This window comes from Gymnoscopelus braueri (assembly GCF_963280865.1).
Source record: "Gymnoscopelus braueri genome assembly, chromosome: 16".
In the NCBI taxonomy this organism is placed as follows: domain Eukaryota; kingdom Metazoa; phylum Chordata; class Actinopteri; order Myctophiformes; family Myctophidae; genus Gymnoscopelus; species Gymnoscopelus braueri.
This window is the reverse complement of record NC_137616.1, coordinates 2,312,109-2,335,359: the sequence shown is the minus strand read 5'-3', so window position 1 is coordinate 2,335,359 and position 23,251 is coordinate 2,312,109. Positions and strand designations below refer to the sequence as shown.

The 23,251-nt window shown below is 42.2% G+C and overlaps 1 protein-coding gene across 1 annotated transcript; it reads left to right on the top strand.

Moving 5' to 3' along the window:
• The first annotated feature begins 1,569 nt into the window (after window positions 1–1,569).
• Window positions 1,570–22,071, top strand: LOC308103344 (deoxyribonuclease-1-like). The gene is made up of 9 exons (XM_080453267.1): window positions 1,570–1,703; window positions 8,307–8,469; window positions 9,816–9,913; window positions 10,790–10,876; window positions 12,385–12,485; window positions 12,809–12,927; window positions 14,954–15,123; window positions 15,371–15,479; window positions 21,922–22,071. The coding sequence occupies exons 2-9, from the start codon at window positions 8,308–8,310 to the stop codon at window positions 21,967–21,969; spliced, it is 894 nt and encodes a 297-aa protein (XP_080309393.1). The 5' UTR covers window positions 1,570–1,703; window position 8,307; the 3' UTR covers window positions 21,970–22,071.
• Window positions 22,072–23,251: the final 1,180 nt, after the last annotated feature.

The following is a 23,251-nucleotide window of genomic DNA, read 5'->3' as shown; positions in this document are numbered from 1 at the left end:
TTGTGAGCTTGTTGATCTGCTATTTTCGGCCAAAGCTTTCCCCACAATATACTGATGCTGGGGTTTAAGTGGTTAATGCCTCCGATTACAGATCTAGGGTCAGATTGACTTATTTACTGACTTATTTTGAAAAGCCAAACCAGATCCCGAATCAGCAGCCAGGGAATTAAAATTCACACACTCTTTTGTGATATGGCGAAATTATCGTATTTTTTTTACCTGAGTAGACGTTAAATTGACCCCAAACATGTTTGAAAGTGAAATATCCCTTTAAATTGGGGGGGGGGGGGGTGGACATAAGGGGAGGGAACCGTGTCAGGATAGATCGCGGAGTTAGAGGGAGGCCCAAAGGAAGGGATAATGGGCAGAACTCAAATTGTCTCTAAAAAGGGCCTGTACAGTGAAAAAGCAGGTTCTTGCGAGCTGAAGGAGGACACCCGAATCTCTATTACGAGTATTTCTATTTCTAAATTGTATTCAGGCGAGGAGAAGACTGCTCATCATCTGCTCCTAAAGACAACAGGTAAAAGAATAAGGTAAGCAAGGTAGAAGTATTTAGAGGAGAATACAAATTTATTTTTCATTTATTTTATTTTAATCCATTACTGGAACTTCATTACTATTTTCCACTGGGACTTTAAACCTTTCTGGCATCGTGTTGTGTGAGCTTGTAGATTTGCTATTTTCACTATTTTGACATTTGTTTGAAATGTATAGGTTTTCTTTGGACATTTTCTACATTTCAATACAGTAATGTGTTGATATTAAGAAGAAAATGTACTTTCTCTGCACACATTATTTGTGCATTACTCTACACCAGTTATTCCCAAACGCTTTAGCTTAACACATCGGGTGCCAAACACGGTCTGAACCGTGTTTGCGCAGAGTAGCGGTCCGGTGCCGAACACGGTCCAGACCGTGAAATATGTCTTTTTGTTTTTTTCGTTTTTCTCCACACGGGCGGGGCTAGAGCAGCTCTGGGAGTACCCATTGTGATCTTGAGAAGGATAGGCCAGATAGATCACCGGAAACAAAAACATGGCTCCCATCCACTTCCTGTCTATTTCCTTCTTTAAAACACCTATATCTCCGAATCTGTTTCCGGTGGGGAAAACCGGTCATGCGCGATGCGCGATCCCCCCCCATTGTAACTCGCGAGTGAAATGTTATCGTTCCAGGCTGTAGCCAGGGTCATCGCGCAACATGAATGGATGTTTTTTTTTACATGGATTTGCTCCTCGTGGAGTCTAGAGCCTTAAACAGCAAAACGCAGTCAATGGGGAGAATGCTGGCACCCAACGTAAGTTGTTATGAAAAAATGCTGGCACCCAATGTGTTAAGACCCAAAAGAGATATTTGATGCCTTCCCCGGAATTATTGAAAAACTTTTGAATTTGAATTTGTAAAATCGTTCGGAATAATAATTAAAAACAAAAAAGTAGTAGGCTATTTACTCGTAACCCATAAAAATGGGTCCACAACCCAACCCACTGTTTGGGAAACAGTGCTCTACACACGCTATTTATCTGTATCTATACGTTTTGTTCTGTTTCTGTACCTGTGTTCCTTAAGCTGCTGTGCTGCCTCTGGAGACTGGATCAATAAAGGTCTATCTATCTACAAACCAGCCACTATAGAGACCTTCTGGTGCTGCCTCTGAGAACTGACTGGATTCACATTCTGTGCTTTCTCTTCAGCAGCAGGTAACTATGGTAATGTTGAGAAAGTGCAATACAGAGTAACGCATGCGGAAATTGAAGATGTCTAACTTTTTTTATGCATCTAGTTTTGTTGCAATGAATGGTGATTAGTTTATTTCCCAAATGGTTAAATTGGGTCAAATTCATCAAAAACAGTTGAATATTAAACGGCAATACATGCAAAGGAAGAATAGGTCTGCACTTGTAAGAAACTCTTTGTAGAAAGTTCATTGTAAGTTATTGCATTGCAACTTTGCATGTGTGGTAAAGTGCACATCTGTGTTAATTTTGCCTTTATTGAGGTAGACATGAGGGTCCAGGCATTCTTTCCCCATAGTTAATGTATTAAGGAGAACAAAAAGGGGGTTACATAGTTACATATACAGGACTTTCTATGGTAAATTTGCAACGGCAAAGACTCCCAAAAATCTCAAAGTACAGAGAATTGGGCTGCTATTTAACCCAGTGTGTATGCACGTGCATGCTACTTTCTAAGTTTGTGCATGAGGTGTGTGTGCTCTGGTCCAGATGTCTAAATGTGTGTGTGTGTGTGTGTGTGTGTGTGTGTGTGTGTGTGTGTGTGTGTGTGTGTGTGTGTGTGTGTGTGTGTGTGTGTGTGTGTGTGCAAAGATGTACTTCAGTGTGCATGTATGCATGTGCGTTCTCCGTCTGAAAATGTGTGTGTAAATGTGTATGTGTTTAATTGGTTTGTGTGTGTCCATGAGTGCATGAGTTGTGTGATTGTGTGTGTGTATGTGCCAGTGTTGTAATGTCTATGTGGAAGGGCAGCGCCCTGGCTCCTAAAGGTCAGCTAAGGTCTGGTGACATCTGGCCAACATCCTGTGAAATGGACATCTAGTGCTATTGCAACCACTGTGGAATATGAGCTGTGCTACTCAGTATGAGTCTTAAAGCTCTCAATATCAGTCTTAAAGCCTTGTCTGAATGTATCAAATCAGGCTTTATAAGTCCATATATGGGTGTATTAAGATACTACACATGAAAATAACAGTTTGGTTTGTAATGTTTCCTTTCTAAACATTTTATCCCAGTCCTGTTTGTTGAGCGGTGTAGCCGCTCCTATAAGTGGGTTTGGGACCCATCCGTGGTGAAAATTTGTCTTTCGCTGTACTGTGATTGGCTGATTGGTATTCAGTACTGTGTATTCACTGTGTATTCACTGTGTATTCAGTACTGTGATTGGCTAGCGAGACGCATGATGAAATTAATAACTCATAAATAGCACCACTCACTTCAAAAAAAATACTTTTTTTTTAAAGTGAGCTTCCATCACTGTGATGACCACTGTTGTTTTTAAATAGCACCGCTCACTTCACAATGGGTGTGATTTTTTGTTTTAATGAATGTAGTGGCAGAATACCAATATAAAAGAGACATGTATACAGGGGGAAATCCTATGTAAAGTTAAGAGGCCTCCAGATGCTTCTACTCTCAAGTCAGCAAGCACTCAGTGGGACTAGGCTAAAGGTCTAAGGGAGAGCTTCTGGGAAGGTAGCCATGAAAGGTCCCATAAGAGGCCAAGTGCGAACATGCACACAAATCATCGAGTTGTCATGAGTTATCAGACCAACCTTTTTTTAGAGCGAACCCTGAAATTCTCGGAAATGAAGTAATTCCGATGGTGTTATGTGCCTGATAGATTGATAAATAACCAGACAGGAAGGAGGGGGCCGACCAAAGGGAATTAAAACACATTAAGGAGGGTATAAATGTTGTGGAGATATTATATTTAACTGAACGGAGAGGAGCTCGTGAGCACTGCCTGCTTCTGCTATGCTGTTTGTAACCTGCCTGCACTCAAATAAACAGATGATTGAGGATCTGCCTGGACTCTAAGGGCCCTATTATGCACGTCTTAAATCCACATCTTAGGTGATAATTAGGTGATAACGCCACCATCTTATGCGCAATCCCTATCATGCAAGTTGCGCTACAGTGGTTATGACGGCCATGTCTGCAGTTGGACATCTCTCCTTTCAATGTGAGGTCTTGTGGTATATTGTACAAGTGTGAAACATTGTTGTAAGGTCCAGACAAGTTGTTCCCAATTTGATTTATTGAATAAAACAGAGTACAGGAGTCAATCTACTGCCTTGCTGCGGGCGGTGGAAGGGGCCGGGCAACAGAGGCCGAGGTTTCTATGTCTTCACAGTATTTATATCTAGACTTCACATGTGTGTCTATGCACTTTGCATAGGACGGAGGGGTGTGTGTGTGTGTGTGTGTGTGTGTGTGTGTGTGTGTGTGTGTGTGTGTGTGTGTGTGTGTGTGTGTGTGTGTGTGTGTGTGTGTGTGTGTGTGTGTGTGTGTGTGTGAGTGTGAGACATAAACAGAGAAATGGTACGGGGAGTTTGGCTGAACTCCAGATGTTTGTAAGTGAACCTGAGCCAGTCATTAATTGTACCTGTCACAATGTTCTTCCCTGGCTGAAATGTACTTCATGGCCTGTATTGGCTCAAGACAGTGTGTGTATACTAGTGTTACGACCCCCTGTCTAGGGTAGGGGAGGTGACATAATAATGGAGGACAAAGTCGCTTTCAAAAATGAATTGATTTTATTTTCCTTTTTTTGTGCAGAGATTTCAAGCTCTTTTTGTCTTTTTTTCATAAGTGCCAAAAACTTCAGGGTGTCGGTTTACATTTGCAAAATGTCTACCTAATAAAGAAAATTACCCCCTAACCTAAACCTAACAAAAGAAAATATACAATACTAAACTTACTTTCCTAACTAAAGAATCAACAGAAACAAGGAAGTGGTTAAACCAAATAAAAAAGACCAAACACCCCTACAAGGCAAGTGAACAGATTAATACAATAATGAATGAAATAGGCAAATATATGAGCTCAGGGCAGAATGAGCTTTTGTAGGTGAGCTTCAGAGAACAGCCAACCCTGGCTTGGGCGGAGACAAAGGGACGACGAATGGGAGCAGGGGAACAGGGCCAGAGGCTGGACCTGTCAATCTGGACAGCTGGAAGTCAATCACTCACTCATACCAGCACCACACCCAGACTCAGACTCACAGCTTCCACCACCACTCATGACCTTATATGGAACATAGAAAAACAATATAACACAAACCGCACAATATTCCAAAGCATCATAATTATACCTAAATAAACCAAATACAAATATATAATAATAAATACAAATACGGCTGGCCGTAACACCCCCCTCCCTAAAGAAAACTTCCCCCCCAAAAGTTATCTCCAGAAGGGGCTAAACGAGACACATAATGCACAGCCGAACTCACCATCCTAAGTTTCAAAAATGAGGTCCCTCAACCTCCAAAGTGTGAATATGCTCAAATCAGTGATTGCAATTTACTGCAAAACACATGAGGTACACCTTGCCGTTTTCCGTAACGTGGAGGGTGTATTACAAAGCCCGAGTGGCACAAACGCATAAAACACCATCGGAATGATAAAAACAGGACTACAAATGTATGCGTGTTAAAGTGTTAAAGTGGGGTCTGCCAATAACTTTTAACAAAATGACCAAACACAGAAGTTGCTACGAAATGTCTGTTGTGCATGTTCCCCCAAAGATGGCTGTCTTTTTTATTCTTTAAAAAAAAACCCACATATTTAAGCCATAGTTTTTTTTGGAGAACAAAGTGCAAGTGCACCAGACAAAACGAAAACCAATGGCAGGGTTTTTCCAAATTCACGTTTTTTTTTTTTGCATATTTACAAATCGAACGAAGACACAATCCGAAAAACAGGGGAGGAAAGGGGGTACGAACAAAGTTATCGAGTGGGAAAAATCGAATACACGATCACTGAGTGGGTAATAGGGATTCAAAGAGAAAACGAGTGGGTAAGGGCACAAAGTTTCTTCTGTCATGTGTGCCCTCCCAAGCACAGACGACAGAAGCGAGCAAAAATACTGAACAAAAGGACTAAGACACAACCAAAGTCAAAGACACCACACGAAACAAATGATCATCCTAATACACAGACACACACGCGTTTAACTAATTCCTCGGTGCACGCAGCAACCTGGGACACAGAATCAACCTTTTGTTCATTATTTGAATTCCTCTAATAGGACTAACTCACAGAACTGGTGAATAGTCATCAATACTTTGCTTGCTGAGCACCATTTATCAAAAACACAGTCTTATCTCATACAAATTCCACATGTTTGATTGGCATTTTTTTCTCACCACTAAACCTTTGGCTGTACGTCTCCGGCAGCAACTCATGTCTGTAGTATGGTTTCTTTTACTACATCATACTCTAAGCTAAACTCAATTGATAAGGTTGCACAAACCTCCCGAGCTCTTCCCACCAATTTGCATTGCAGTAATACTCCACATGTCTAGGCCATTTTACAGTGGTTGCAATGCGCTCAATTGCGTCACAATACGAATCAAGTTCTGTCTCTTTAAAGAGTGGTACCAGAGGAATATGCTTACTGACGTTGAAATCTGGAGGGCATCCCGAAGTTCCAGAACCACTTGTCCTGCTTAGCTGAGGGGCAGGTGACCTGTCGAGCTCTACGGCCCTGATGCGGAGTTGCATCAGCTCAACCTCCTTGGTTTTTGTTGCGAGTTCCACCTCTCGGAGGCGGAGGGCCAGCCCTAGACTATGCGAGTCCCCCCCAGCAGTGATGCGAGCTATAAGCGGGTCTGTTTCTGAGTCCTGAGGTGAGGCCTTAGCCTCTCCATCCTCAAGCTCAGTGAGCGCAGGGGAGTCTGTGTCAGCAGCCGCCTCCACATTCTCACCCGAACGCCCAGCCATATTCTCCGCCAGCCCGGTGCTTACACGCTTTATGAGCCCTTTTTCAGTAAGTTTTCCCTCTACAAAAGACCTCAGTTTGGCCTTATTGGCACCCGATGGGACCAAAATTTTGAAGACTTTTGCCATCCAATTTAACTCAATTTCAGTGCATTTATCTAATTTGTCTAAAGTGGGAGAAGTTGGGAAAGTGAATGCAACCTCATCTGTTTCTACAGCGGACATTACAACGAATCAAATACTCTACCTAACCTGCCAACCAAAACAAAAATGGAACAAAGCTTAATTGACTACTCACCAGAACCAAAACGAACCGAACCAAACCCATGCAACCTGTTAAAACGAACTCAAAAAGTAACTTTCAAAAAAGGAATACGTTTCAGGGGTAAAATTTTTAAACCGAGCCCCCAAATTATGTTATAATTTGGATCGATATTATGCTATAATTTGGAACGGACGAGCCCCCAAATTATGTTACGACCCCGTGTCTAGGGTACGGGAGGTGACATAATAATGGAGGACAAAGTCGCTTTCAAAAATGAATTGATTTTATTTTCCTTTTTTTGTGCAGAGATTTCAAGCTCTTTTTGTCTTTTTTTCATAAGTGCCAAAAACTTCAGGGTGTCGGTTTACATTTGCAAAATGTCTACCTAATAAAGAAAATTACCCCCTAACCTAAACCTAACAAAAGAAAATATACAATACTAAACTTACTTTCCTAACTAAAGAATCAACAGAAACAAGGAAGTGGTTAAACCAAATAAAAAAGACCAAACACCCCTACAAGGCAAGTGAACAGATTAATACAATAATGAATGAAATAGGCAAATATATATAAAGTAACTAACTCAATAATACGGGTCAGAAAGCAACAGGTTTAACTATAAGATAACTAAAGATCAAACAAAGTAACTGAAGGACAAAGGAACAAACAGGCTACATGGGTTCGGGGAGACAGAGGGATTGAAATCTCTGCTTGCTCTTTCAAATGAGAGCGACCAGTCCCCATGACAGTCAGGGCAGAATGAGCTTTTGTAGGTGAGCTTCAGAGAACAGCCAACCCTGGCTTGGGCGGAGACAAAGGGACGACGAATGGGAGCAGGGGAACAGGGCCAGAGGCTGGACCTGTCAATCTGGACAGCTGGAAGTCAATCACTCACTCACTCATACCAGCACCACACCCAGACTCAGACTCACAGCTTCCACCACCACTCATGACCTTACATGGAACATAGAAAAACAATATAACACAAACCACAAATAATCGCACAATATTCCAAAGCATCATAATTATACCTAAATAAACCAAATACAAATATATAATAATAAATACAAATACGGCTGGCCGTAACAACTAGTGTGCAACAACATAATAATATCATAATGTATTGTCAGATACAACAGTTTCTTTCTCTTTTGCTCTTACCGCTTAACGCATGGAATAGCACTGCGTCTTGGCTGATCTTAAAGGGAATGCAAGCGGGTACTCTGATTAAAGTAACGCCCAAACACATCCATGACTAATTCAGGGCTGTTTTACCGCATAGCACCATGGTGCAGTGCGCAAGTTAGCCTACCGCACCCATAATAGCAAAATGGCATTGGTCAAACCTCCACGTCTTAAATTAACTAATAAGACTGGTCTTATCTAAGATGTCCTTAATAGCGCTCTTGTGTCTTTCCATACAGTAGGCTAGGCCTACATCCACCTGGTGATAGAGTATCCTAGTCTACAGGTATCCACTTCATGATCCTATTTCCCATGGGTTAGGCCACTGAAGTTTTATTTTACATGTTACCTACCTGCTCTTACCTGACCTTATCCCTTCTCTTCTCACCCCAGGATGCGTTTAGTGTGTTGTCTGGTCCTCTTGCTGGGTGGGTTGCAGCTGGCCTGTGCTCAGCTCCGGGTGGGAGCCTGGAACATCAAATGTTTTGGTCGGAGTAAGGCCAATCTCGACAACCCCAGTCTGAAAAAAGCTGCCATCCTGAATTACATCGCTGAGGTATGAAACACTGCAGGTTTTCACACTGTTTCTCTTGGCAACCGCATTTGCCCAAATAATTGTCCTGATACAAATAACCTGTATACTGTGTATGTTCATGTTTTTTTTTTTTATGTTTCAGTTACAAAAGTACATAGTTAGTTTTTTCTTTTCTTTTTTTATGAAGCTTAACCCTTGCATTGTGTTAGAAAACTGCATCCACTGGTGTTAGCGGGTCAAATTTGACCCGTGATTTAAATCAGCCCAAAATACTAAAAAAATAAGTATTTTCATATTTTTTTTCTCCCATCTCATAGCTGACTTGTAATGCATTCATATCCATGTAAACACTTTTTAAAATATTATGTTGGGTTAGGGCTAGGGTTTCATCTTTCAATATATCTCGTTTTCTATTATTAAAATGTTAAAATTCACTCATTAAATTTCCTATAATGAAGGCAATGGATAATGATGGATAATGATGGTTAATAATGGTTATCTAGCTATAATAGAATAATTAAGAATAATAATAATTAATAATAATAATAATTAATTTCAAAAAAAAAAAAGTACTTGTTTTTGTTTTTTAACTTTCAAAAATGTTAAAATTATAAAAAATAGTGACACTAGTGGTGTTAGGGTCCGAAATGACCCGTATACCATAGAAGATAAAAGTCATTTATTTTTCATAAACTCAAACTTTATTTTACTCCTGATAGCAAATGCTAATTGAGGACAAGTCTCTCTCACTCTCAAACATGTAAACATTGAATATTGACAATTTGGGGGGGAATTGAGCCACACTTCTTTGCCGGGTCATTTCGGACCTTAACACCACAAGTGTCACTTTTTTTTTTGAGACCATCAGAATTAATTAAAATGATGATAAATAATTTTGTTGCGTTAAAATGGCTATTTCTGAGGATATCATGAAGCCTCGTTCCAATAAAGAAATGTAAAGGGTGCTTTTTACCTATTCAAACTTGAAAACGGGTCAAAAAAGACCCTAACACAATGGAAGGGTTAATGTTGACACTATCTTACACTGGAACTTTAAGTGATTTGCATCGGCAAATCTTTTATTTATAACTATTATACAGTTCAATTGTGAAAAAGCAGAGACCATATTGTAGCTTTTTCTTTAATTAACCCTATATCACCTAAGCCTACAGTGATGGTGAACATTTCGGTAGAATTAACACATTTTTTATTTTAGGAATTGGTTAGCATTTGTATATTTTCAATTTAGATTTGATGAGAACATTAAAATAAGTTCAACTGCTGTTACAACTACATTTAAAAAGTAATGAAAAGTCAACAAATGGGCAAAAATAACGTCAATGTTTCCTTAACATTTTGTTTTGTAGGTTATCTATAACTATGACATCATTGTGATCCAGGAAGTCAGAGACAGTGATGCTAACCTGCCTGTAGTCGATGCACTGTTGAGAGCGGTCAACAGCATGTAAGACCATCTCTGTAATCCAGTGGTTTTACATTGTTTTCAACAGTCAGGGGTGGGTAACTTTGATGATGGAGAGGGCCACTATATTTCCACACTCACTCCAGAGGGCCACATTGCATATACTGTCGGGCCATACCATGTCACACAAAAGTAGCAAAAATAGCAGATCTACAAGCTTCTTTTTTTTTTGGTGAGATCTGACGTTCATAGTGACAGAACACTATGCAACGTGATTGTCTTGAATGCGCCCCACCGGAAATCTCGCTAGACAAGATTTGAATCTCAAGATTTGAATCTCAAGATTTGAATCTCAAGATTTGAATCTCAAGATTTGAATCTCAAGATTTGAATCTCAAGATTTGAATCTCAAGATTTGAATCTCGTCTAGCAAGACATCCGGTGCGGCGCATTCAAGACAATCACATTGCATAGTGTTCTGTCACTATGAATGTCAGATCTCAAAAAAAAAAAAAAAAAAAAAAGCTATCAAAATATGCGATCTAGCGCAAGGCCTATTGGCACGCGTTTTCAGCTGTGGCGGACCCGGGATGGAGTTATGACATTTTTTCTACTGTACCATTCATCCTATCCGATATCATAACATCATAGAAAAGGTAAGAAAACCGTGGTCCAAAATTCCCCTTTAAACTCTATTTTATACTTCGGCAATTTGGAAATTGCACGACTCTGTCATCAAGTCTCTCAAGTCATAATGTTATACAAGTATGATCGTGTGTGTGTGTGTGTGTGTGTGTGTGTGTGTGTGTGTGTGTGTGTGTGTGTGTGTGTGTGTGCGTGAGCGTGTGCGTGTGCGCGTGCATGCGTGCGTGCGTGTGTGAGTGATTGTATAATTGTGTTTATGTCTATTCATCTCAGAGCAGTACACCAGTACCGCAGCACTGTGAGTGAAGAACTGGGTCGCAGTGGCAGCAAATACAAAGAACGATATGTCTACATCTACAAGTACAGTAAAACACATTGCATCACTCTGCAAGTACACACTAGGATTCTGATAGCTAGGAAAATCTTGAGTCTGAAATACTCAGTTAAAGTTAACGTGAGGCGGAACCAAATATGAGAAGAGAATACGGAGTTCAATAAATTGGTTTATTCAGAGAATGCATTCTCAGACATACAGAGTAAAGCAACAGTTTACATACAGTCAGTAAGTCACTCCCCTCAAGGGAGGGAGAGAGAGCTTGGTACATCATTATAGAGAGAAAGGGGCCCTGTGATCTGACCTTATCTTTCCGTACCAGGCACCGGAAAGCATAAGGCTGCAGTATTATGATCTCATCTCATGTTGATAAACATAGTTTAGATTTAAGGTCATACTGACACAGTTGAAGTTACACTATTGGAAAACTCAAATAAGATAATGAACAATATGAACCATATCTTTAATGACGAGACAATTCTTTAATAACATTCCAAACATACAAATGATAAAAATAAAAGATGAAATCCTATTTATCAGATTCTTTACAGGGTTTCATACAACCACTGTAATTGACTTTTATCGTTGATGTCGGGTGGAAATCTTTCATCACCAAAACCATTACTTAGTTCGATTCCTGCCGGGGACGCTGTGGGCGCAGAGGGACGTGTCCTCTCCTCCGCATCATCAGTGCCCATACCCTAGGTGGGGTTGGCGAAAGGGCCTTTCTGTGTGGAGTTTGCATGTTCTCCCCGTGTCCCCTAGGGTAGGTACTGTATATCCTCACAAAAAACATTGACTCAATCGTAGACTGCGAAAACATATGGACGAATTCGGGAGCCCCATTGTTTTTACAGTCCCGTTTTGAAGCCAAAACGTGTCAATTCAATGGCAAGTTCCAATCCACCTACCGGTAGAAAAGCTACCGGAAACGAATGCTATTGGCTGGAAGGGCTGGAAGGGCTGGAAGGGCGGGTCTTCCCTCGGTAGAACCATTAGAAGCCCTAGAACCCCTCACGAGGAAATGCAACGCTTCAGCCATACCTCACACATGTATTGTGTAGCCTACATTTTAGCCACAGCAACTTTCCTTCTTTTTGGCCGCAGCACTTTATCTTTGGCCGCAGCACCTTTGTTCTTGGCCCAAACCTCTAGTTATATATAATGGTACAGATGTAACACCATAACAATACCACCATATTTAACACCTAACTACTTAAACCTGTTAAAAATAACCCCTTTCTATATTCAAATATGTATCTCTATTAACCATAACCCTAAACCATTTCAATTTACAATTACAATTGAGGTATTTAGCAGACACTCTTATCCAGAACGACTTACAATAAGCAAGGTAAATACAGTAATAACGTACATATTATTCAGGGACAGTGCAGTGCCTGAAGTAACTAGTGTACCAGGTAAACCATGAACCTAGCATCTAACTTTTTGTTTTATTACATTATTATTTTTCTCAATATTAACTTTGTTTTGTTTTAATAAAAGGGTTTATTTGTTTTTCCCTTGTCATTAGCACCGCCACAGTGAATAAAGTAGATACGTTCCAGTATGTACCTCCTCGTCCCCGCACTTTCGACAGACCACCTTATCTTGCCAAGTTCCAGTCCATAGCTGGTAAATTGCCTGAGGTGTGTGTGTGTGTGTGTGTGTGTGTGTGTGTGTGTGTGTGTGTGTGTGTGTGTGTGTGTGTGTGTGTGTGTGTGTGTGTGTGTGTGTGTGAGCGTGCAGTGTGTGTGTGAGCGCGCAGTGTGTGTGTGTGTGAGCACGCGTGTGTGTGTACTTATGCTGCTATCTATGAGAGAAATAAATGTCTTCAAGAGGACAGAAACATTAAGAAAATTACAGAAAGTGAAGACATTTTGCATGGCAGGATCCTATTAACACACTTCACTCTGTCCTCCTCCCTCCCTCTACTGTATCTCTATCCCCCTCCACAGATCAGAGCTTGGAGTTTGTGTTGATCCCCCAGCACACCTCTCCAAAATGGGCTGCATGCAAGGAGATTGATGCTCTGGTTGATGTCGTGAATTATGTCAACACCCAATGGGGAAAACAAGTAATTAATGTCTCTACGCACACTTAAAACCGGCGATCTGATGCCGATCGGGCTGTGATCGGCGAGGTTTTGGTCGCTGTGTGTGAAAGGCTCTGCGAGACGATCCGGCCACGATAATTACGCTCGGCAATGGGCTTCCCGACCGTTTCAAATATCTAGCAGGTTAGATATTTGGTTCTGTCGCCTTTGAGTGGCTGAGTGCAGCGTGTAAACAGAGTTGCCAGATTTTGCGAGAGAAATAAGCAAGCCCTTCTATGAAACCAAGCCCAACAAAAGCGACTATAGGTCACATGAGCACTTTAAACCTATATACAAATACATTGAATATTTGAAAATAGACGATCTACAAGCTCACAATGCGTCGCAGCTATTTTCAAATAAAAGTCTTGAAAAAATTTGAAAATTGTGGAATATTTTCCAAATCCACACAGATCTTGTATTGGGGGGCTATGGGCACAACATATTTTCAGAAGGGGGGAGGTCTGCGGACAAATATTAATTTGGGGGTCCTTGCCATGACAATTTTTGTCAACTGGTTCAAACAACATTAGGAAACAAGGCAAACTACACTTTCAAACAACTTTACAGAAAAAACAAGCCCAAAGTCGCTTATAATAAGCAGACATGGCAACACTGCTTCTGTGCACTTGACGAGAGAGAGAGAGAGAGATAGATGCGCATATATCACGGGAGATGTCTGTTAAAATGAATTGGAATAAAAACAAATGTATGTATTGGGTCTGACTCTGGATAGCATCCTAGTGAACTATCCTACAGTGTGTAATCCCTCCCTGGTCGGGGATCAATCTATAGTGTGAAAAGGGGTCATCCCTATGTTCCCGGGTTCTATGTTCCCCCACTAAGGTTAGGGTTAGGGAATGGTTTGGGTTGGACTTCAGTGCTAAGCCTTTTTTAGAAAGGGCATCTTTTCCGAAAAAGGCAGAGCAAGGAATTTTTGCTCTCGCCATCTTGTTTTTGAAAGAAAGTCTTTTTGGGATCCCGTTACTCTTTAATTTTAAGGTCCTTGTATTTTTACATTCTGTTTACTAAGTCTTTAATCTAAATCTTAGCCCTAAGTTCTTTTTGGCTGTTTCGCCTTTCCTAAGAAAGGATTCCCCATTAGGGTTAACCATTTTCCCTTTCTTCAAAGTTTAGGTTTTTAGGCATGTTTACAAACTATAAATAAAATTGCCAGTGAACTTTGTGAGGAATGTTCACTGGGGACTGTGCATGGCAGGTACGTCCAGTCATCCTGAGTCCCACCTTAGTTGGACCGCATACCAAAAATCATCCATAGTCTCATTATAAGAATGTTTACCGGACTAGGACTCAATAAAAGATTTAAGAATACAAATGTAGTTATGGACCCAACCGCGATGGAGGGGCGCAGTCTCAAGCGAACTTGAGCCACGGGAAGCACCACCGAGCGCGCTAAGGCGCGCGAGTTGCCGTGTTGAAAGTTCGCTTTGAGCCTACTCAGCCCCGTCCGAATTATGTACCGATAGGCACAGAATAGTAAATGATGTTTGTGGGGACTGCGTTTGCCCCAACTGAACCTCCCAGTGACTACTGGTCAATCCTAGTGCGTCTTTCCTGGGACTAGAACAATTCTTTATTTCTGCTACAGGGGTTAGGCTTAGAGTAATGAGAACCTTAAGACATTTATTTTTAAGGTCCTTATTATTTTGCATTTGTTCATCTAAGTCTTCCTAGGTCCATTGTTTGATTATGTGTGTCTTTAACCCACTTAGTCCTTTTGAAGGTTGAATGGGCAAATACGTTGACGTTAGGGTTAGGGTTAGGTTTAGGTTTAGGTTAGGCCCTATGTTCCGGGGAACATAGACACGCTCCCGGTGAAAACCACAACGATACATGACAGCCGATTTCAAGAAATAAACTCCTGCAATGTGTAATGCTTAACGATCAGATGACTCCCGACCACTTTAAAAGTCCTACGGTGTGTACCTGCCCTAAGTGTTCCTCTGTGTCCTATATTCGCTGCCTCTCTCTGTCATCTTCATGACAGAACATACTGCTACTGGGTGACTTCAATGCAGCCTGCACCTATGTCAGTGGGGAAGACTGGGAGGACATCCGCCTCCACACACAAAGAAGAGACTTCCATTGGCTGATCGATGACTCGATGAACACTGCTGTGGGACACAAGCCCCCCAAACCACCCTGTGCCTATGATAGGTAGAGACGCACTCACACATACACGCACGCACGCACGCACGCACACATGCATGCTTGCACACGCACGCACGCACGCACGCACGCACGCACACAAGAATAAAATGAAAATAATAAAAATACACGCATACATTCAGTACATACATAGGTCTACACACGCATCCATATACTGTACATGCATACTGTAGTATACAATTGCAAAGGACACAACAAAAAGGCCTCATCTCCTGTCATCTCCTTGTATTTCTAGGATTGTGGCAAACATCCCCATGAAGCCACGTGTTGTGCGTGACATTGCTCAAGTAATTGACTTTGAACTACAATGGGCCCTCCCCAGCCCCGCTGGGGTACAAGTTTTGGTACGAATGTGGACCTGAAAAAAATGTGTTAGACCTGATCAACACAGTGTAGTGAGACAGCTAAAGAGTTAGAGTTAAACCCCTAGAAAGATGATTACCATTTATAGACACAGTAGCTTGCACCTGGTTAAGGTTTTACATATACATTACGTTCATTAATGCAATTCGAGGCAATAGAACAAATCAAATATTTAACAAAGTAAATTCAAAGTCAAAATTAGGTCAATTTTCAAAAGCTTGTTTTCACCCAAAAAATTGAATAATATAAAAATATGTTAGTTCAGATCCCACATAATACAAATTCAGTTCAGGCATAAATGCATTCCAGTTCATTAAATGCAAATAATCCACTAGGGAATAACCTGTGCTTGGCATTTACAGTATGCTATTCTTCTCTCTGAAGACATGTTATGTATGTTTGTACAATATATACGGTATACTGTATGATGTATTTGTAAAACAAATGAATGAATACATAAAATAGAGTCGGTACATCCTCCGAAAGTGATACATAAAAAATCATATTCAGTTAGACAATAAAAAACTAAATATACCTCCCAGAAAGGTGTCATTTTCAAGATGGCGTCCGAGATAGAAGGAGCTTAAATGGCTATATCTGAGCTACTATTCAACCTACTGTAGAAAGGTGGTCTTGGTGTCTAACTATGTTTTAGGACTCAGTGAATGTGACTGAATCTGTGAAATTACCATCAGTCCATTTTTTTGGGGGCAAATCCATGATGGTGTCCGTCCCAAGGTGATATCCCATTGTACAAAGTACGTAAAATAAAATGTTAATGTAAAAATGTATATAAACCTTTTTGGAATATATCTATTACCACACAAAGTAGTCAAGTAATCCAGGTTTACCCGACCATTATACACTTGTTGTCTTATGCACACCCAGGGGCGGATTTAAGGATCTGGAACCATAGAATGAGGCCCCAGGGGCGGGAACTTCGCACACGCGCGATTTTTTTTCGTTTTTTTCCTTCATTTTCCTCTAAATATTAAGACGGGAGATGGCTGTGACATTGCCAGCATGGATACAAAGTACATTTTCCATTCACTTCTCCGGGCACAATTTTGTATTTATTTTTCATGAGGTCCCCTAACTCTTGAGGCCCCAGGCGGTCGCCTAACCTTATCTACAGTTAAGTCCGCCACTGGGCACACCAAGTTATATGCTCTCGTGAAGTTTGGTATTAGATTCAGTTAGTACAGACGTTCAGGCGATGCAAACAACAAAGATGAGACAACATTCTTTCTGAAGTTGTTATATTGCATTGTTGCGAGGGAATCTGTGCACTTTCCACCAAAGAGGACAGCCAATACTTGGCCTAAGATCATCAGTCACCTCTGTGGTCCCATTTAGGTTAATTTTTGAGGGAAATTCAGTTTTCATCCTTGCTCAAGGACACCTCGACACATAGCCGGGGGCCAGGAATTGAACCTGGGACCATCTGTTTGGCCAGAGGCCTCTCTACCCATTCAGCTATTGCCGTTCACAAGACTGAAGCACAGGGACTCCTTTACAACCTTAATATGGAAAGCAGGCCCTTTGTCAATTGATTGATTGAATGAATATTTTATTAGGCAAAAAATGTAAAACAGCACAGTTACATTTAAAATACTTTGTCTAACAGGTCCGTTCATAAAAGTCCTTGCGGACTTGTTTCCAATGAGGGCCTTGGTATTCAATTCATATACATATATAGTGGCACCACAGTTCGAATATCATTACAAAAAAAACAGCAAAAAAAAAAAATATCACTATGTACAACAAAAAAAATAAAAAGAGGGGGAAAAAGATATGTACAAGAACAGGGGGGGGGGGGGGGTCTGCTGTCTAACGGGAAAATGGTACTACCTCCTCCTTTGGCCACCTGAAAGGTGATTTTTTTAAGGCTCTTTTAAATGAGCCCAGCGAACTGCATTTTTTGAGGGATGGAGTTAGACTATTCCAATCCTGGGTGGCAGTGCTGTAGAAGGAGAATTTGCCCATGTTTGTTTTATGGGTGGGTGGTACCAAATTGTTGTTAACGCTCCCTCTGGTATTGTGACTGTGGGTGTCGCTAACCTTTTGGAGGTATTTACTCAGATATGCGGGAATAGGGGGCATATCGGGCAAATTTACATTTACAATTTTGAAGGCCAGTCCCATTTTTTGTTGTTTAACCCTGTCTTCCACCCTGAGCCAGCCTAGGCTGGCAAAATGGGTGGGAGAAAGGTGGGTCATGGGCCCCAATCCGAGGAGTAGCCGAATCAGTTTGTTTTGGGAGGTTTGAAGCTTAGTCTTCAGTGACACTGAGGTGTTGGAGTACCAGGAGGTGCAAGCATAGTCAAAAAGTGGTTGAATCAGGGCCCCAGAGAGGGTCCTGAGGGCCTGAGGGTTGACAAAAGAGGAAACTCTGCCCATAAATTTGGTTCTCTGGTTAACTCTTTTGACCACCTTTGTAGCCATGCTTTCACCTGTCAGGTATTTGTCAAGGATACAACCCAAATAGGTAATCTCTTCTTTGCTAATTGTGATAATTGTGCCATCGACTTTGACATTGAAATCATTTACATCCATCTGTCTGAGGGAATGTTTGGTCCCAAAGAGAATGGATTCAGTTTTTCCAAGATGTAGTGACAGTTTGTTATCGGTAAGCCAAGTACGGATTTTTGAGAGCTGAGCGCCTCCTCAACTTGCAACTTGTCCTCTCCCGAGATCAGGAGTGCCGAGTCATCAGCGAACAGGAACAATTTGCAGTTACAGGCAGCATTCATGTCGTTAATGTATAGAAGAAACAGTAACGGCCCTAGAATGCTACCCTGAGGAACCCCACAGCTCACCGGGAGGGATGAGGACATGGTTCCGTTGATGTCAACCACTTGTTCTCTTCCCTCCAGGTAAGATCTCATCCAGTTTAGTGATGTGCAGTCAAAACCAATCGCCCTCAGCTTATCAAGTAAAATTTAATGGTTTACAGTGTCGAACGCTTTTTGGAGGTCCAACATGACCATGCCGCAGTATTTGCCCGCGTCTACCTCACGTTTGATGTAGTCGGTCAGATACAGTAGGCATGTGTCAGTGGAATGGGAGGTTCTGAAGCCCGATTGGAAGTTTATGCTCGCTGAGGTAGCTGTTGATTTGTTCTTGAATTAATCGCTCTACAACCTTTGAGATGGAACAAAGGATGGAAACAGGCCTATAGTTGCCAGGTTCTAATTTGCTTCCTTTTATATGCAGAGGGATTACTCTCGCCAACTTGAAATCCTGTGAGACGTGACACTGGCTGATGGATAGGTTTGTGATTTGGGCTACTATGGGGGCAATAGCAGTAGCTGCGTCTCTGAGGAATCTGGTGGGGATATTGTCAAGGCCGGTGGCCTTGTTTGGCTGGAGGGCGAGTAGTTTTTTCCGCACATCATCAGCATTTACTGGTTTGAATGAAAAGGAGTATTTTTTAGCCCCTAGTTTGACATAGTGAGCATGGATGTGGTCAGAGCCGTACAAACCTGAATGCTGAGGAAGTTTGCTTACCAACTGGGTTGCAATGGTGGTAAAAAAGCTGTTAAAACAGTTCGCTACCGCTTGCTTGTCGGTAATGAGCACGCCACTTGAAATAATGCAGATGTTTGAAGTTTTGGTTTGAATTTTGTTGTTGCAGCCCAATTTCTGTAGCGCTTCCCACAGCTTTTGTGGGTGGCTTTTGTTTGCCTCAATGCTTTCATTTAAGAAATTATTTTTGGCAGTTTTGACCAATTTGTTTACTACATTTCGTTGATTTCTGCATCTTTCAAGTAGTTGCACATTTTTGCATTTCCTGAACTCAGAGTACATTTTGTTTCTGAGTTTGATGGCATTTAGGATGTCTCCATTCATCCAGGGTTGTGTACGGGCTCTGACTCTCACCACCTTCTTGGGCGCTAGGCTATCAATAACAGACACAAAAGCAGTTTTGAAACCAGTCCAAGACTCCTCAGCCGAGGAGCCACTGAGTACATTTGACCAATCCACTTTCTCAAGAGCTGTTGTGAGAGCTTCTGATGAGTAAGTTTTCATAGCTCTGCAGCTGACCGTGCTATGACAATCAACCACAGATCTGTGAAGTTTACGCGTGCAGAAAATGATGTTATGGTCGCTTAGACTGCACTCAATGACTCCACTTAAAGGAATCCTCGATTGGTCTGATGTCAAAATGAGGTCAATGATGGTCTGAGAAGTGGGGCCTACCCTCGTGATAATTTTTATCATTTGGGTGAGGCTATGCATGTCACAGAATTTACTGAAAGATTTAAATATGGCGGCGTCTTTCCGGAGTACATCCGTATTGTAGTCGCCAATCAAAATCAATTCCGAATTTCCAATGATTGCCATGTGCTCCTCTAATAAATCATAAAACTCATTTTGACCTGGGGGCCTGTAGATTGCGCCAATTATCAGGGGTTTAGCGTGAGGATAGGTGATTTTTATCCATACCGATTCCGTGGAGTTGTTCTCCAATTTTGGGTACACATTGAAAATGATGTCAGATCTCACATAAATGCATACCCCTCCTCCACCAAGAGTTCTGTCTTTCCTAATGACATTGTAGCCTATAATCTCAATTTCAGAATCGTCTACTGAGCCATCCAGTTTTGTCTCTGAAAAAGAGAGAACCCCTACCTTGCCATTTCCAAACATGGATCTTAGTTCAGACATCTTTGTGGGTTTTTTTAGGCTATTCACATTTAGGTGAATGATGTGTAGGCCTTTTTTGGAGAAAATCGTGTCCATCTGTTCAGTCTGGAAAAAGTCAGGTTCCTTAAGTTGTTTTGTCCCTGTAGCTTCAAAGGTGGGTGGGTGGGTGGAGGGGGTCTGGAGTCGCTGATGGGCGGGGGGGTAGGGGGGTTTGGGTTAAAACCTGATCAGCTGGTTTTGTGGTCTCTGCAGGGGGGACTGCCAGACCTTCCTCTGTCCTGCTGTGGGGGATGTGTTGGGGGTGGGGGGAGGGGGGGGGGTGGGGGTGTGATCGGGGGAGGGGGGTGGGGGCTTTGTGATTGCAGCAGGGCAGTGGGGGAGGGGGGTGGGGGAGGGGTGAGGCAGAAGTCCTGTGGGAAAATGGGAAACTCAGTGAGAAAAAAATCTCTGTTTCCACGCCGATCCCACAGGGGAAAACCATGTAGATGTCCAGTGACCGCTTGGAAAACAGAGAAAGGAACTCCGTTTCCCAGCATTCCTCTTGGTGGGATACTATGCGGTTGTCCTGGTATCGACTGGTGGTGGTGGTGGTGGTGGAGGCGGAGGAGGGGGAGGGGGGTTGGACGTGGGGGAGGGGTGAAGCTGTTGTCCCGCGTCGACGCCAAGCGGTGGTGCCAGGAGATTACCTGAGAGATACCCTGCGGTTGTCTTGGGCCCGTGTGGCGCATGAGGAAATCCTCTTGATGACGCTGCTGTTGGGGAAGCCCTTGTCTCGTCACCGGCCACATTCCTTCAGGCGGTGGTCTGCTTGAGAATGCAGGTCTTGAAGCCAGCACGGACGTTAACCGGGACAAATAATCCATCCTTGTTTCTCCAGCTCTTTGCTGGGGTTCGTTCTTATCAGGTGAGGTGGGCCGTTGCCAAACAAAGTTATTTGTCTGCATGTTGTGGACCGGACCTTCTCGGGCGCTGCCGTCGCGTTTGAAATCAGCTGTGATGTTGCTTAGGCCATTGTAGTTGTGATCATAGCGAGTCTCCGTGGTGCTCTTCACGGTCGGTGGGCCGGGATTAGGATGTACATTTCCCGACAATAATAGACTCAACCAAATAATCTTTCTTACTGTAAGGCCGTCTAGCTGGTTTGGTGTCCTTCTCCGTGTTTGTACCGATTTACTCGCGCCGAACACTTTAACAACGGTAAATCTCCGTTTGCACTCGCTCTCCGTTGAAGCTGCACATTGTGGGATTCGATGAAGATTAATCCTTGCAATATAGCAGCGTAGAACAGCACCAGATTGTTGCTGGCAGTGATGATCCTTTTGAGGCGAAGGTGTTGCTTTCGCCGTTGAAGAATAGAGCGCGGGGTGGAAAGCAGGAGCGGTGAAAAGGTGCGACCGTCCTCGGTGAAAGCCATCTCTGTGTCTGTGTCTGTGTCCAACACCACAAATCTTTTCACGTACAATAAATAATTAACTGATGATAATGTCTCTGAATCAGTCACATTCATTGAGCCTACAACCTAGGGTTAGACACCAAAACCACCTTTCTAGTGGGAATAGTATTTGAGATATAGCCATTTTATGCTCCCGGCCATCTTGGACGCCACCTTGACAATGACGCCTTTCTGGGAGGTATACCTTCCTAGATTTTTGTGTTTTTAAGCATGCCTAGAGGTACCAGAATCAATTGAAAAACCTTTAGTATCCAAATTTGGGGGGTTTAACCATATTGACCGGTCTATATTTATGAAGTTGACCATTCTCTTTCCCACAGGCAACGGAGGTCACTGACCATTTCATTGTGGAGGTGACGCTGCAATAAGGCTGCATGAGCCCAGCTACAACAACCAATCAACACCCTTCTCTGAATTTGAATAGATTTTGGTCTCTTCAATGAGGAAATGCTCAACGATCATGATCATGCTCTTTTCGAGAATAAATAAAGACTTCAATCAATCAATGATGCAATGAATTATAATGACAATCAAATTCAATCAAATGACACCTGTCATGTCTGGATTACACTGATCTGTTCTGTTGGTATTTTCACTCCAGTGGTATGGCACTGACATCTAGTGGTGATGTAAAAAAATAATTGGTGTCTTCTCTTAGGTTTGAAACAGGGGCCAGCCTGACATATTTACAATGAGGCCGATACGGAAGAGACAGTTCATATGAATGGCGTATGGCGCTGTTTTACCCCTGCAGGTGTCAGAAGGAATATTCTCTCATTTTAAGCGGATGGGTTTTTGACGAACTTTAGACTAGATTTTCTTACCTTAATAAAAATTGTCATAAATACTATATGCTTCCAGTCGCTAGTTTAAAGTCTCCTTTCAATCATCATGATATGCGTTTTGCTAAACTATGGTCCCATTTATTATAAAATTGACGATAAAGTAGGCTGCTCCAGGAAGGGCGGGATGATTTGATTGACAACCTACACAACCAATAGCATTCATTCCCCGCCCCCGCTCTTGATTGACAAGCTACACAACCAATAGCATTCTTTGGGGATTGTTTTCCGGTTCCCTGGTCACATGTCTGGTCTCAAGCAATAGCGTTTGAGTTCCGACGTGCCCAATGGTATATATTAAAGATGGCAGATTGCACGTTCCTGAACAATCGGCTTCTTTTATGGTCTGTAGAAACCAATGGGTGACGTCACCGTTCCCTTCGTCCATATTTTTTACAGTCTTAGGTTTGAAATCGTTGGCCATGAAGGCACACACATGCACGAATGCACGCACGCACGCACAACTGTCTTTTGGTGTAGTGCTGCTTTGCCATGACCTGTTGGACATATTATGTGTTGGAAGTTGGAACTCCCCATCATGCAACATCCTCTATTTACCTTCTACAAAGTCACATGACCTGTAGGTGTTTTATTAAGCTTCTAGTACTGAATGCTCACTGTTGCAAACACACGTCTGATGCTGTTTACTCTCATCAGCTTTGATCACATACAGAGCCAAATTGCACTACGCTTTTGGACACATTTACTTATTTATCTCAAAGGTCAAGTCAGCCTTCATGACTGATCCTACCAGGGACAGGGCAAGGAACCAGACCGGTAGAAAGATCGGGCTGGGTGGAAAACAAAC